This window comes from Columba livia, chromosome 8, assembly GCF_036013475.1.
Source record: "Columba livia isolate bColLiv1 breed racing homer chromosome 8, bColLiv1.pat.W.v2, whole genome shotgun sequence".
NCBI classification, from domain to species: Eukaryota; Metazoa; Chordata; class Aves; order Columbiformes; family Columbidae; genus Columba; species Columba livia.
The window spans coordinates 11,852,518-11,869,185 of NC_088609.1; the positions used below are offsets into that span (position 1 = coordinate 11,852,518).

The 16,668-nt window shown below is 42.7% G+C and overlaps 1 protein-coding gene across 28 annotated transcripts in view; it reads right to left on the reverse strand.

The window, feature by feature from the left end:
- The window catches only part of NFIA (nuclear factor I A), a 348,817-nt gene that overhangs the window by 83,703 nt on the left and 248,446 nt on the right, over nucleotides 1-16,668 (reverse strand). For all 28 annotated transcript variants that reach the window (XM_065070931.1, XM_065070923.1, XM_065070913.1 and 25 more), the window contains one exon: nucleotides 6,572-6,646. In XM_065070931.1, coding sequence (XP_064927003.1) covers nucleotides 6,572-6,646 — 75 coding nt within the window. The remainder of the gene's footprint in view (nucleotides 1-6,571; nucleotides 6,647-16,668) is intronic.

The following is a 16,668-nucleotide window of genomic DNA, read 5'->3' on the forward strand; positions in this document are numbered from 1 at the left end:
GTCCTGAAAGGAGGTTGGAGGATGGAGGGTGTTGGTCTCTTCTGCCAGATAACAAGTGATAGGACAAGAGGAAATGGCCTCAAGTTGCACCAGGGGAGGTTTAGATTGGATATTAGGAAAAAATTCTTCCTGGAAAGGGCTGTTGGGCATTGGAACAGGCTGACCAGGCAGTGGTGGAGGCACCATCCCTGGAGGAGTTTAAAAGGCATTTAGACGAGGTTCTTAGGGCCATGGGTTAGTGCTAGAGTTAGGTTATGGTTGGACTGGATGATCCTGAGGGTCTCTTCCAACCAAAATGAATCTGTGATTCTATAAATTGCTTTTCACACTGCCCGCATGGATCATCCACCTTGCCCGTATCCATAAACTGACAGGAAGGAAACACTTGCATTTATTTGCGGGATTCCCTGCAAAGGCTGCAGTCCTGGAGAGTAAGCGAAGGGATCAAAGTGTTGCCAGCTGTGGCAAAACTGCCTAAAATAACTCCCTTCATTGTAGTATCTGGTGATTCACCATGCAATCTTCCTACGGCCCAGGAACACGCTTGGGCCCCACACGCAGTGGCCATGGGGCTGGGGAGGTCCAGGCCAGCACGGCCGGCTCTTTGCAGGCTGCAGCCTGCAGGAACGCCAGGCCACTGACACTAAAAACACGCCATTTCCTCCCCTAAGAAATGCCCTGCAGCAAAGTGACCTTCTGATAGCTCAGGAACATCTCTCAAAGAGGAAAAGATGTCAGAAATTGCAGTTGCGAGTCCAAACAATAATCTCCACCTACGTGCCAGCGTCAAGATGTCATCTGACCCAGGGCTTTCTAAGCAAACAAACTGATGCCGGCTTCTGCTCCCGTTTCAGCTGCTGGCATCACCAAAAAAACACAAAAATCCCTGTGCACATGGGACACATTTTGCTTGTTCTGAGGGGCAGGACTTGCTCCTTTACCCAAAAAGAGGAGGAGGAGGAGGGTGGGCGGCTCTACTCAAGAACACAGGGCAGCATCGCCCCTGCTGCCAGCTTGTTAGCTCTGATCTTCACCAGAAATGTCAAGAAAAATAGCAAAGAAATTAACAAAAAGCCCTCTGACTTAACCCAATTGGAATATTTATTTTTAAGAATTTATTGAATTACAGAACAGGAAACCCACTAAATAAAACCAGCCAGGCTGGCATTTGTCTCCCTTGGAATACAGCGCTCTCTTTTTAGTCATGTTAATATTTAGTTTCTCTTTTTCTCATTTTTATGTATTTATTTTTACAAAGGGGTTGGGATGTAACTAAGATCATTACATGTGTAACACTGCAGCAAAGTGATAATGTGTTTAAGGTTAAATGGGAGAAACATGACATTTGACTAATAAACTTTTTCCTGTGTTGTGACTCCATAAACAAAGGGAAACTCACTGCGCTGCTGCTGCTGCCGAGAGGAAAGGGGAGCTCAGGGTTTTTTTTTTGCAAGGCCTTTGTTTCCTACATACTCTATCGTTAGATTCAATGAGGTTTTGCCGAATACAACAGATATGAAATGTGTGATGTTCATTTTAAAATTACAAGTACAGCCTGCTATTGACCATCTAATTATGCTGAGTTCCATTTATAAACATAGCTAACCACTAAGTTTATAGAGACTTTTTGTGCTGCTTTAATAGGATATTGATCGAGAGCAAGGTTTGAGTGGACTGCCATTGAATTGTGTAATGGCATACAAAAGGCAAGGTCACGGCAACTGTTCACTCTATGCCTGCAGTCTATTTTTTATTATAATCTTTCTTTCTTCCTCTCATACCCAAGCCCAAACAGTGTGTTTTGGATGGCAGTGCTTCGCTAAGGACTATGGAGTATCTTTTTAAATGTTAATTTTCCTGCTGCTGACTTTAACTGCCTTCACTACTGTAATGCTTAGTATAGCAGAAAACACACAGGCTGCTGGTTAGAGAAAGCTGGTTTATTACATCCAGACTTTCACACACATGCCCAGCAGCCTCCTCCGTGTCTCCAGACCCATGACAGGATCTGGGGCACCCCACACCTTCCCACAGGCACCCAGTACGTACTGGGACGGCAGGACCCCCCCTGCAGTTTGTTTTGGCTGTAGCTGGCTGATGGAACAAAGGCCCGAGGAGGCCGTTTCCTCCATCGCACCCACATGGTGGCAAATACTTTAATTTCTAATGCTTGTTCGCCTGCCACAGATACCACAAAAGAGCATCTTACCTGTGGAATTTGTGCAACTGTCTAAGGGATAATTAGGTGGACCATTTCTGTGTTTATACAGGAGCGGGAAGCAAGTTACTATATGTTTGTGCTGGTGGGCTCACTGGCTCGTTAGAAGGACTAAAGGTCGCCCCACTCGCTCTGTCCAGCTCCTTACTGCTAACATCTTAAAACTCAAAGCGTGGCATTTCCAGCCCAGGGCGCAGTCAGAATTCCCTTGTTTATCAGCACGAAGGATGATGTCATTTTGACAAATAACACAGCACAAAACAAATATGTTTGATTTGGCTCTAGCGAATGTTCATAAATCCTCAATCTTTCTTCACATCCTGGGCAGTGCAGTTGATGTGGCTGCTTGAAGGACCTCCAAGGGAGGAGATCTTCCCAGCAGCTCTCTGCACAGGAGCACGTGGTGCAGACTCCAAGCCAAGAAGGGAACAGCATTCCCCAGGCCTCTCTCATCGCTCTGGCCTCTCATGGCCTCCCAGCCTCTGCCAGGGGGACTGGACACTGGGCAGTGCCTTGGCACCACAGCCACCCCTCTGTCCACACCTCCTGCAGAGGGTGATTCTCTGGAGCCGAGCAGATAGCGGCACACAGGGAGAGGAATATTTTCCTAACAAGGGTAGAGAGGGAGAAGGTTCTGCTTGGCCAACAGCTGGCTGCAGGTTCACAAAACATGTACATCTCCAACGCTTCTGCTTTTGAGCCTTCTGTTGTCAGCCCAAAGCTCTCTTGAGATGGAAGAATGAAGTCTCTGGTATCTGAAGGGGTCTCCCCCATATCTGGGGTGACAGACAACACTTAGAAAGGAGCTCACACCTTCCGCCTGCTAATGATGTAGCAGAATCACGGAATCGTTTTGGTTGGAAGAGACCCTCAAGATCATGGAGTCCAAACATCAACCTAACTCTGGCACTAGCTCATGTCCCCGAGAACCTCATCTCCGTCTGTTCAACCCTTCGGGGATGGTGACTCCACCACTGCCCTGGGCAGCCTGTTCCAGTGCCCAACAGCCCTTTCTGGGAAAAAAAAAAATAAACCCTAATATCCAATCTAAACCTCTGGCAACATGGTCTGCAACATTTACATTAGATGGGGTGGAGAGGGAACTATTTGTTTTTCTGAAGAACTTCTATGATCTGCTTTCTCTGTTTTACTAGGCTCAGCAAGATCCAGTAGCTGGGTAGCATTTCAAAAGAAAATCTGCATCTGTAGGACTGAAGAAAGCAAGTTTCTGTTACCAAAACAGTCTAGACTTGTTCAATAGTCCACAGAAACTGTGATGAGCAGCACTGATAGACAAGATAGATAATGGTAACAGCTGACCTTTTGCTTGATTTAATTCATTCCCCAAATTTGCATGATGGAGACAACCGCTTATTACTTGAGACTCCTTGTCATGTGGACCTTGGGAACTTTACTAAATAAACGGGGCACATAATTGCTACCAACAATATTTCACAAGATTAATTTTAGATAACAGCAGCAAACCACAGAGCAGTTAAAACTGTGGGAAATCCCTTATTTCTATCATCATTTTATCAAAAGCAAGCACGGAAAGAAACATGACAATGGGTGCACACAAAGATGACCTCTTTGCAAAGCAAACACGGAGCACGCCCAGGAGCAAAGCAGAGACTAAATGTGAGCACCCACTAAGGACAGGCAGGCTTGTTCCTTCCCCAGCCAGGGTGGCTTCTGGAGAAGAAAAATGATTTTTAGAAAGTGAAGCCAAGAAAACTGACGGAGGATATTTTGATCACTCAAGCTACAGACTGTTAGTAGCTGCTGGGGAGTCTGGGTGATGGCTGTTCATAAGCTGAGCTCCCCAGTCTGAAGGCAACCCATGGACTGGTCTTGGATCAAGATACGAGAACACGTAGACAACCAAGCAAAGGTTATATTGAAAAGCACACTCTTTAAGATCTTGCCTGCCAGTGTAGGCAAATGTGCAGCAATTACTTTGTTAACCTGTTATGTTAGATAATTCTTTGAATATCACTATGTGAATTAATACTGACTTTGCTGGGAATTTGTTGCTAGACTCTGCAGTAAATGTATCCTACTGGGTAGCCACGGCATGTCAGGCTGTGGGCTTCTCAGACCTCCCAAAGTAAACAAGGTTACGGCTGGTCAGTACATGTCTGGGGCATCTCCAAGGAAAATCCAGGGTACTATCAAAAGCCGTGTAGCTAAATCAGTTGCTGGCACTCTTCCCTCTGAGTCAGTTCTGAAGTGATATCCCGATATGCTTTGGGGACACTATTTTTGGTAGAGGTGCTGGCTTGTGGACAGGATATAAAACTGAGATCTTGACCTCCCGGGATTATTAAAGAGCCCAAGAAAAAGAGTGTAAACCCCTGCGTCTGGAACAGACAAAAGCCTAATCTTTTTATTTTGCCCACCAACACCTTCTTTCTTATTTCTGATAAAGTTCATGCCTGTCTTGCTCTTGCTGCCTGCAGGTGCCCCATCCTTGGAGGTGATGCACCTCAACGACAAGCAGAGGAACATCTCGGACACAGTTTGCAAAGCATGCTGAATGCCAGGAATTCTCAATACACAGTGCTATAGTTTAGCTACAATAAAATATCTTGGAAAATTGTTATGCATGAAACATGATGCTCCTGAGGTCAATGCCAAACTGGGAGGCTGGGACTGGCGGTGGGGACTGAAGTCCTGAACGGGGACGCTTTTCTATCAGCCCTGCCCCATGCACACACAAAGCACGGCTGACAGAGTCCAGAGGCAGCTCTGCTGTGCAGGGCTCCAACAGCCGAGATAAGATTGTGGAGAAGTGGGATGCCTTGCAGAGGGGGAGGGTGAATCCTCTGGGCTTCAAAAGCCTGACACTGTCAGGCTTAACTAACACGACATATCATGGAGATGTTCAAAAACTGGCGATAACTTGGGTTTGTCCACCATGGCTGCAGGTAAAGTTAGTGTACACAGGACAGCGAGTTCAATGTCACAGTCCCTATTTAAGCACTTCAGTAAGGGAACCGATTTGCATATGTGCTGAGCTCTCAGCAGCTCCTTTTGACTTCTAAGTCCTCTTAACTTTGTCCAGTTGTCAGGGAAGAAAGCCCCGGAGAAATGTCTGCCTCGAACTTTTTCTCTCTCTGTCTCTCTCCCCAGAGTATAATACCTCTGACATTCATGTATCGCCAGCTTGCCATGCTTTCCTTGTAGCATCCTATTTTTGAATATAAAGCCAATTTACTAGCTAGTGCAAGTCTTTCCAAAAGTGGAAATAAAACAGGAAAATACTTACAGAAACTCTGTGTTCTGACTCAAAACCACAGATTCTCTGCTATGTTTGTGCCAGTTACATTCCAGCCCCAGAAGAACTTAAACTACACACTCAGAACGAGTAGCCAAACAAATATTCCTGCTATCTAGAAGGAAAACCATTTTTATTACTGTCTGTGCTAAAAAGACTGGTTACAAACCCTAAGATTTTAAAGGGGCATGTAGTTGTGTGGTTCACCTACAGAAGTGGTACATGGCGATAATACGATGTTATTCCATAGCTCTACACCAGACCAGAAAAGACTCCCAAAGGAGTTGTTCCTATGGCCCTGACTTACCAGTCCATACTCTCTTCTGAACTATCTGGATTATGTCATAGCAAAATACAATCAATGCACCTCTGATCAATGAACAGGGTGGTGACAGGTACTCTTAATTCACTGTTGTTAGTGAGTATTGACAAGCCTGTAATGATCACACTGCAGTGTGTCATTCATGCTGGGGGCATTAGCATTTTTTAAAGGTCAAAAAACAAATCCTTCTAGAAGACAGAATTCCATAGAGTTAATGGAAAGCATAGGCCTTGCGAAGTCAAGATGTATGGCTCTGCATAACCGAGATTATCAGAGCTGAAGCTGGTACAGTTGTTGGCATTACTGACAAGTTCATCAATCTGCAGGTGTACAAACACACGTACACACGGCACAGATGAATACAACATGCAAAAGTGCCACAAGCAAATTTCCAGGCTTATGTGCACAGATCATGCCATTTTTAGAGGTCTGGTTAAAATACAGGCCTTGGATCCTGCAAGGGATCCACTGGATGAGCTGATCTCTCGAGGCATTTACCTGCACTCGTTTCCAGACAAACTGATCAACTTGCACATTCAAGTTTTCAGCATTAAAAATTTTTCATTTACTTTTCAAAATTATGCTATTTTGTTTTCCCACATTAAAAGATGTGGCACATCAACACTGCCCACTGGTGAGAAGTGGGGAGAAGAGGCTCTCGATTTTCAAGAATTGGGGAAGGGTCACAATAAGAATCAAAGAAACAAGCTGGGATTGCAGAAACCACATAAACCGGCCACAAAATGATACTTACTTTGTGAGACTCTTACTAGCTCAGTCACACTGAAAACACCTGATGTGACAAAACTGTCCTGGAAGCCCAAATGTCCTACAAAACAAACAGAGGGAGAGAACTGCGATTAGCTTTAAGCATTTAATGACAGCATTCTCAAATAGTTTACTTTCATTTAGACTTAAAATGTGACATCTAATTTCCCACTTAGCAGTAATTATTGTTTATGTAGGTGGGTAACTAGTCATACAGCTATGTAGGCTGCTTTGCGGTTTCTATCTAGAGGTTAGGAAACCTAACATGACACATCAGCAGGGAGATTTTTACATGTTAAAGCATCTCAACAGGAAATCTGAAACAAAAGAAGACTATTTTAATAAACGGTTACCTTGGATGACCCCTAATGACTTCACAATTGAAATGAAAATACTGTACCTAGGAAACAGACAGGACAGCTAAGTTCCATAATCGTTTTAAACATTATTCTCTAAAGAAACATCTGATCAGGATTATCTACCCATTCATTCAAACAAAACAAGATTTAAAGATGTACTCTTCATTTTCTAAGGTTACACCAGGGAAATCTAAAAATAGCAGCTGGTTAAAAAAAACTAAATTAATGTCTTTCTCATTTTAAAAAAATCCCAACATTTAAAACTAGTTTTCAAAAAGAAATACAAGTAACTGCATAAGAAAAGTATTAACTTTGAGTTTTGGACTGTCTTTAGGAACCAGGGCGCTCTCTTCCATGTCCGTCTCCCTTGTGCAAGGAAAGGCTCTACACTTGGTATCAAAATGTTATTACACCTTACGTAACGCTATTTTCCTTCTTCTCTACAAATGTGCCTGCCACAAAATGTTCATTTCATTTTCACGGGTGTGATCAATGACAAAAGGAGCAGCTTTTGGGCTGTGGCCGGTGGGAGTGTGCAGAGCGGGACGGACCTGGACTTCAACTCCAGGTCTGCAGTTCAGGCTGACCTCCTGCTTTTGAAATCAGGGTCAAAGGAGAAATCTCAGGATAAAGAGATTATTAAAAGAACTGTAAAGTCCTACTTGTCCACGGGATAAGTGGCATATACCTTTTTAGGTTGTCCTACTTAGAGTCACTGATTCCGGTGCACGCACACATGTATTATTGAATGTTTTGCAGAGGCACCATCTGCTCCGCTGTTAATTGTTTGCCAGATTCAGTATGATTTCCCTGTGATCAGTATATTCTATGGCGCACCACGCTCATCACAGCAATACCTTCCTATAATGACCCGAGCAACAGGACTAATGAGAGCTGCATAGTTTTTCTCCTGTCTTTCTTTTGGGGTTCTTTAAAAAAATGAACTATTTCACTGTAATTTCTACCCGTGGAATGGGAAATAAAATAAATGCATCGCGTGTGCAGAACTACCGCGGATGGCATGTCAGGGCAAGGTTTGGGAGAGATCTGGAGGGACGTCAGCCGTTCTCCTCCAGCCAAGATCTCAGCGAATTCTGTTCCTGCACAGAAGAACCTCCTGGATTCTGTGAGGATCCCACAGTGCCAGATGAACGCAGTCGCTAAGCTAACAACAGACTCGAGACAAGTTTCTGCATCAGGCATGTTTTTATACTTCGGCAATAATGATGAGTTTTCAAACTGTGTATATGTATATCTTTGGGCATCCTTGTGTATGTGTGTATACATATGTATTATGTACACAAACATATAAATATACACAAATCTGTCATGCTCCAGCTGTAGATAAATGTACTATAAAATATTGAAATTGATGCTGAAATTCAACACAAACAAATTCCTCAATCTGCAAACAAGGTTTTTATTTACACCAAGAGAATAAATTTTTCTCTACTTCAAATGAAAAAAATGTTCTTACAAGCTTTTATTTTTCCTTACTTTCAACTTAGGAGTAGCTCTCAGATAATTGCAAATGCTTTTGCCTGATTTGCTTTGTATTTCACCATAATGAAGGTGACGACTACATCATTCTGCTTTTTAGAAATGGTTGCTGGCCATACGCAATGTTTGTTCATTGACAGTTTCCCGAGTATTTTTAATATGAAGATCTACTTTTCATATGCTGCAGCAGACCTGCCTATTGAATTAAATGATCTGTGAATTAAAAATAATTCTCTTAGGTCTTCACTGAAACCACTCATGTGCCTAAAATTAAGCATATGCTTAAGTGCCTTGCTGGACCCGGGCCAGGCCGCTTACAACTCCGCAGAGCCCTTGGTAGGGAAGCCAGTCTCGGCTATGTAACTTCTCACACTGTGCTCATCACGGCAGCATCTGAGCAACTTCCAGAAGTACAGCCAGCAACGCTACCAACATCTGTCACGTGTGGGTTCTGCCGCCAGCACCGCACCGGCTCTGCTCCGGTGTCCAGTTCCACCTGCATTCCCCAGGCAGGTGCCTATCGCACGAGGAGTGAAGGTGAGATTTAAATATGGAAATAAAAATTAAAATTAAAAAAATAAAGAAAAGGCACCCGCCCCCCTCCCCAAACAAAAATCAAAACAAATCACGGCTATGGTAGGACAATTGGCTGATCTTTTTTAAGGGAAAGGCCAGAGCCTTTTGTAATCATCCCATAAGAACACAACTATAGCACAGCTAACCACGTTACCTTAACCTAGCAAACACAGGTAAAACCAGAAATGAAAACGCCACCGAATGGTTTTAAACACATTCTAGCTCTCATCATTCTGCAGGGCATGAGAAAAATGGAATAATTAAGAAATAAAATTATATATATATGAATAAAACATAAAAGTTGAATAAGTTAGCTTGGGCCTGCTAACTTCATTATTCTTATTTTGCTGGGTATACTTGAAATGTTCACTTCAGTAGGAACACTTCTTATGCATGTACATGTAATAGTAATCATTAAACAACAGCATGCAACCAGAGTGATTAGATTTTCATCCTTCAGTACTGAAAATAAACATTTCACAAATGTAAGGTTAATTTCACAATTCTCCCAGTTTGTTATTTACTTAAAAACATTAGGAAATCAGGGGCTCATCTCGCCAATCATTAATAATATCTTGATACCCACAAAAGCAATGCCCTTGGCTTAGAGCTGTATCCTGAACTCATTTCGATGCCCGGTTGGTCTGTGAATTCGAACTCCATGAAAAGTTTAAAGGTTTGCCTGGCTGGTCCAGATTGCAAAATCCAGGCCTAATGCTGTAGCTTTTACTGAGCTGCACTTACAGCACAACACGAAAACGTCAGAAACAGGACAAAGAAGCTAAACGTGTAAAAGAAGAATGACTAGGAAATAGCAGGATTCACAAAATATGTAAAGTAAACATCTTGTGTCTATTAACAGGGGACAAAATGCAAAAATATATCCATTTGGCTTTTACACTTAATTCTGAATGAGAAAAAAAATAGGTAAAGTCAAGCAATTACATATGCAGATGTTAGCATTAATGAGCTCCTTTACTGAAAAGATGATTAAACATCTTGAAAGCTGGCAAGATTTACTTTTCATGCAGCACTTTACTGAAATAACGTGCACTGTGATAATTCTGCTAAATATCCCAAAGTTAGGACATTGAAATTGCTGTCTGTGATCGGGTTATCGCTGCAGCTTTGTGCAACAGTCACATTCTGGTAGCAAAGCAGGTGTTTGAAATAAGGATGAGAGAATTTTTACTCACTTTATAAAAAACTAACAGAGCTCATTCACTGAATTTCTGGGTATAAATTAAGACACCTGGGTAGCCAAGGCAGGCCCTGACTCAGCAAAGTGGTTAGAGCACGTGCTTAATTTTAATCACACGCTTGACTAAAGCACATGCTCATTTGCCCTGCCAAATAAAGATGAGTTGACAAAGTTAAGCAGGTATTTAAATATATTGTTGAATCATTGCCTTCAGCCCAAGTCTAGGTCCAGCGAGGAGTTAGCTTATTGCACAAGACATCACTTTGGCTCACGAGGATGATCGTTTTTCACCCAAGGGAGAAAAAACCTCAGGCTAATAAGACCAAATTGAATAAAGCAGATCAGGATACTACCTAATAAATAATAGGTCATTACACAATCCCACGTTTGGTACAATGCACAAAAACGATGCAATGCTGTCATAACAAGTACCATGTGAAAAACATCTTTCCATAACTTGATGAATGCTTTAATTGGGGAGAAAATTCATAATGTGATTTACATATTCTTCCTTTAGATCCCAGTAAAGAAGCCAGAAGAAAAGGCTTGAATTGCTGGAGCCTAATTCTGATCTCAAAGAAGTTTTAAACAAGTCTTTCTACACTGATCAAATAGAGTTTCACCTAATTTTCTCCTAATTTACACTGGCAGAGGAGAAATCAGGATTAGGACTTGTTGTCTAATGCTATTTGTTTTGAATTATTAAGCAAACATTCCTATTTCAATGAGTAAACGTGTACAAAGGCAACTAACCTTCGTCCTAAAATCTAGTTTACAGGGAGAGTATTGTCTGCTTTCCCAATTAATGCTGTAAAAAGGAGTCTCAGACATTGAGCTACCAATCAAGAGCTTGTGTTGTAGCTTGAGAAAATCATGACTGATGCAATTACTTTTATGTAGAAAGTCTGAATATGGTCTATAGGTTAAAGTTCACTGGGTTGTTGTTCCTTAATTGAATATCAGAAGATGTTTTCAAGGTGCTCAAGTATTATTGTTATTTAATTAGCAGGCTTCCTTGTGTAACTCAACAGTATTATTTTTATTATAAAATAGTTAGATTGCACTATAAATATACGAGGTATTTTCTAAACAGAGATACAGCTGGTTTCCTGAAATCCAAGCTTAAATAACAACGGGAAGAAGTTACTTCTTTCAAGATGATGAAGTCCAAATCCAGTTATTTCTCTTCCACAATGCATTGGAGCTTTGGAGAAGGGCTTTTTGGGAGACTTTGATTCCTTTTCAGTGTTTTGAAATTACACAAGTCCCCCAGACTAGCACCGAAGCCATTTCTAAAGCCTTTTTGATGTTCAGCATCTCACTATACATAGCCATCTTAAAACCTTAAAATAGTAATAATCAATTAGGGTCGCAAGCCTATTATCTTAACCAAATGCCTGCTTAAAAGAAAAGCCCTCTCTGCTCAAAGTGCAACTTGGTTCCTTTGGGTTTTATCCTCTGTCTAGATAATCCCACGTTTCACAAACAATGTGGAGCAATAATATTGATTAGAAAATTAATGTCTGTATCACACAGCACCTGCAGGCCTTGAGAGAGGGGATGTTATCAGAGGGAACCCAGATCACCCCGAGGACTCCCAAAAGATTTGCTATTCCACCCCTGCACCAGCTGAGGAGGATGGGAGTGACAGAGCCCATCCTAATCTGAGTTCTCCAGCCAAAAGGAAAGGACAGAATACGTGTGCTGTGGTCAAGCCTTTCAGAACTGGTCAACAGTCTGGAAAACAAGTCCTGTGAGGAATGGCTGAGGGATCTGCAGGGATTCAGCCTGGAGAACAGGAGCTGAGGGGAGACCTTCTGATCTCTGAACTGCCCGAAAGGAGGCTGGAGCATGGAGGCGGTTGGTCTCTTGTCACAAGTAACAAGTGATAGGATGAGAGGAAGTTGCGCCAGGGGGTTTTCAGACTGGATGCTGGGAAAAATTTCTTCATGGAAAAGGCTGTCAGGCATTGGAACAGGCTGCCCACGGAAGTGGCTGAGTCGCCATTCCTGAAGGTGTTTAAAAGGCACAGAGATGAGGTTCTTAGGGACATGGGTTAGAGGCGGACTTTGCAGTGTGAGGTTAACAGGCTCAATCTTAAAGTTCTTTTCCAACCAAAATTATTCTGCAACTATGATTCTATGACATTTACGCTCCACTCAACCAGAAGGTGAGTTTACTAAGCCTGGGCTGACCCAGCCACGACTGCATTCCCTCCAGCAGCACATCCCTCTGCAGACACAGGGTCCTGCTGTCAAGTAGGGAGGAACGTGCACCTCACTTGTGGGAAGTGTCCACCTCCAGCACACATGTGGGTGACCAAGGCAGCACTCCAGGCTGAAACCAGCCCTGCCCAAGTTCTTGTACCTGCTCACCCTGCCTGGGGCGGCAGCACTGGTGTTCACCAAGAGATGCTTGGTCACCACCCCACGCTGGAAATGGAAAGCTAGATCCATGGGGCCAAAGCGCATGTGCTAACTTCACATCCAAAAAACCACATGGAGATTAAAGAGACCATCTATCCCAGCTGCAGTACTCTGTCCCACACAGCACGAGGGAGCTGTACACAGGCCTGAATATCACATGTAGCTGTAAGAAAATCTGCATTTAGCAACAGACCCCAAATACCGATCCTCCAGAGCTGGCACGACAGCCTCATTTTAATTGCTTTGTGCAAAATGCATTCCTCAAATTCATAAATGATAAACCTTTAGTGGTAAATTATACCACATTTTTAGTTCATGGACGTTTTGTAGAAGAGTTAAGCAAGATATTATACATTAAATGTGATATAGACACCTCCCTTGTTCCCTGAAAAATGCTCTCACTTCTATTTCTGTTTGTTATTTCCAATTTATTTTTAATGCCACAGCAATAACTCACCTTGGGCAAATTACATATTTTCTTATGAAATAACTTCTGGGCCATATGTCAGATATGCTGTTATTCTCCCGGGCTCACCTACCTGCTTTTGGCTGAGGTTTTTTTAAGAAGCACCAGAACTTTCTTTGTGGCCCATAGCAGGATGGATTAGACCGTCCAGGGCATGTCGTGTTAGTATAATAGAGGAACACTTTTAAGACTTTAAAGTCATGTAATACAATTCTAGGCTGGATCTTTCTTGTTAAAAAAAGTAGAATGGGAGTGATTGAAAGAAAAAAGGGCCAATATTTGACAACAGAAATCAGCATAACCTCCTAACAGCGGCAGTCATGGATGACTGCCCTTTGACCCAGGGAGATTATGTGGGATTTCAATGACAACAGCTGGAAGTGAGCATGTGAGAATAGAGAACACAGATCTGAGGCCTCCTACAAAAGACTGCACAATCCCTGCCCAGATCTGAGTGTTGATTAGAAATTGTTTCCTGGTCCTGGCTTAATAGAGTGTGAAAATGAAAGTTTTGTTAACCCTTCACAATATGCAAAATCACCAGCAAATGGTTCGCCTTTTTGATTTTTAGCTAAAATGTCTGTATCTAGCCGACGGTGAAACTGTGAAGCGCTGCTAGTTTTCCTGTGGGCACTTCTGCTCAGCCCTGTTTCCACACGGTTTATCCTCTTGGTGGCCATTGGGAATCAACATCTCAAGGCACGGGGAGAAAGGACTCTCAAGCCTTCACAAGGGAACCCACCCAACCCACCATGACTGATGTTCTCCAAGGTGAACCAGAACAGAAATACCCATGTAATGTCTTCTGCATGTCCCCTTTCATACACCATTTTAGAATCTCTAATAATAACAATGCCTAATTCTTATTTCAATATGTGTCATTCTGAGCTCCAGAGTCTGGGTTGCATATTAAAGAATGTGGACCAGTGCAAATGCGGCATCAGGCTGGCTGTGCCACCACCAGCCTGACCCTGCCCAGATCCACAGCAGCTTCAGCTCTTGGGAGGTTCAGCTCATTTTGTATTTCAGTGCAGAGATAGCATAATGAATGGCAACGATCATAGATGGGAATCAGTTGTGTCAGGCTTTGCCCAAGTGGAGGGCGCAAGGATAGTTCCTTTCTCATGAAGACAAAAGTCTTCTTGAAACATTGAAAGCCCTTCAGGTTCAGGTTAAGGACAATATCTAAGATGTTTGGAGTGGTTTTTCATTTCTGATTACTCCTAACATTGTAGGGTATCTTTCAGTACTCATGTGGGCGAGAAATCAGTTAAATACAGTTTTTTGATTTAATGATAAAAATTAAGAATCTCCTTCTCTACCATATACAAAATTTGATAAATAAACTAACTGCATTAATCCCAATAGGGGCCTATAGCTTGAAAAACAACAGATGTCTTAAATTACCATATTTCTGTTTCAGGTCCTCAATCCAAAAAGCAAATATTAAAGAAAAGAAGAAAAATCATTATAAATGGTCATATTCATTTGGCAGCTTATAAAATAATGCGCTCCTCAAAAGCCTTTCAAAGTAAACGAGATGAAATCTACCCTGCGATAATCATTCTGGAATATTTATGGCATCCAACAATAAAAAGAGTAATAAAAAGAAAAGCCCGCCTCCCTGAAAATAATAACATGAAGGAGTTATTTATCTTCATATTTTCATATCAACCCTGGTTACAAGCGCAGTGACAGCTGGGATCTCCAAGGTCTGTGGTGATATTGCCAGTTCGGCTTTGCCGTTTGATGCATGATTCAATGTCCAAACGAGCCCGGAGAATCCACATGGTTTCCTTCAGCTTCCCGGGGATGTTGGTGGCACGAGGTGGACCACGAGGTCCGCAGGGACCCCCCTGCACTGCCAAAACAAGCACCTGCCCATTCTCACAGGCAAGCGATAAGTATGGGTCAGGAGGGAGAGAATTGAGAAGGTGGGTCTTGCTGCCCCTGTTTCTCTCCCCCTTTGTAAAATGAAAGCCCCGATATCACAAACCAGGCATCACGTTAACCTCCGGACGCCCAGAGAGCTGGAAAAACCTCCTAAAGAGAATAACGTCAGGATAATTTCTTTTATGTCAGCATCGTATTGCTGGTACAGCCTGAGAACATTGGTTTCTGTGACTCGTTTGTCTGGGGCAGATCACACACACACTCTGTCAACCCTCCTTGCTCCTCTTACTCCTCATCAAGTAGTGAAATTTTCCCTCCTGAATTTTGTGCAATGGCTTCAAGGAAGCTGCTGGCAGAAATGAGGGCCTGTAGGAGCCGGTGCCCGGGCTGCAGCCTGTAAACGTGACATGTAGCCACATTCTGGTCTCCACACTGATGGAGCGTGGCTTGATACATGCAGACTTTACTTGGGTTTACACTGCTTCAAATTAGAATTTAGCTACAGTATCAACGCCATAAATATTATAGCTGATGCTGTGTGAAGAACATCAGTGGGAAAATAAATGTAAGGGTATTTAAAAACTGGTGCGGAATCCTTAGGTATTCAGACTAATCACGGACTGAAATAAGCACATTTGTTTCAAATCCTGTTTATAGCACTGCAGCCCCTCCCTCCTTTAAATCTTCCTCTTAACCATAGTGATGTTTATTGAATACCTGTCATTTCTCCAGCAGCATGTGCCAACAGCAGCTCACCAGTGCCAGGCTGCATGAAAACCCTTCTGTCTCCTATTCTCCAAGGGGCTCCCTTAGATCAACTACTCACCATACCCAATACACTGAAACCCATAAATTTGCAGATACTGCAGTCAAAATTCTTAACAGGAAAGTGCACCCATTTTGCCCAGCGTAGCATACTGAAATATCACATGGTGAGAAGCATTTCTCACCATGTGTAAACTGTCAATTTGATTTGAAATTAAAATTTTTGATTAACATGAGCATTTCTGAGCCTCCCGCTGGCAGCAGCCCTATTGCTGAAAAGTGACATGATTTGTGACACACAGGCTGTACAGAAGCCCCATGCCAGCAATTGTTAAACCCATTTTCATTCTGCTTTAATACGGTATGACACTCAGGAAAATAATTTTAATATTTAGGAGAAAGAGGGTAAGGGCTTAAGGACTGAAGTCCTTTATGGGTGTAAAGCAGGATTAGAGCAGCATGAAAAAATGGCACGGAGGTCTCCCCGTCTCACAAGTCATGTCTCTTTTCAGCAACCGGGACCATCTGCAGGAGGCTAAGCAAGGTCCATGGTGAAGCACAAAGCCTCCTTTTAAATCCAGTTGATATTTCAAACACAGCATGAGGTACTTTCCACCTATGAATGCCGAGATGCTTGTGCACAGAGAAATGCTTGCAACTTCAATAATTAAACCCTCTCGTACGGGAGGTAGGATTTTTCTGGTTTCCACAGTGGCCTGTTATTTTTCCATGTTTATCGTTTCCCCAGAGGTACCAGCGGTCACCAGAGATACTAACATTTCTACAGTGAATTACTTACAAAAGAGGAAAATTTTGTGACTATTAGGACTTTTAAGCCCAGGAATCTACCTCTTCATCAGCGCGGAGGGAAGATTTTTTTGTTATTTTAAACAGGCA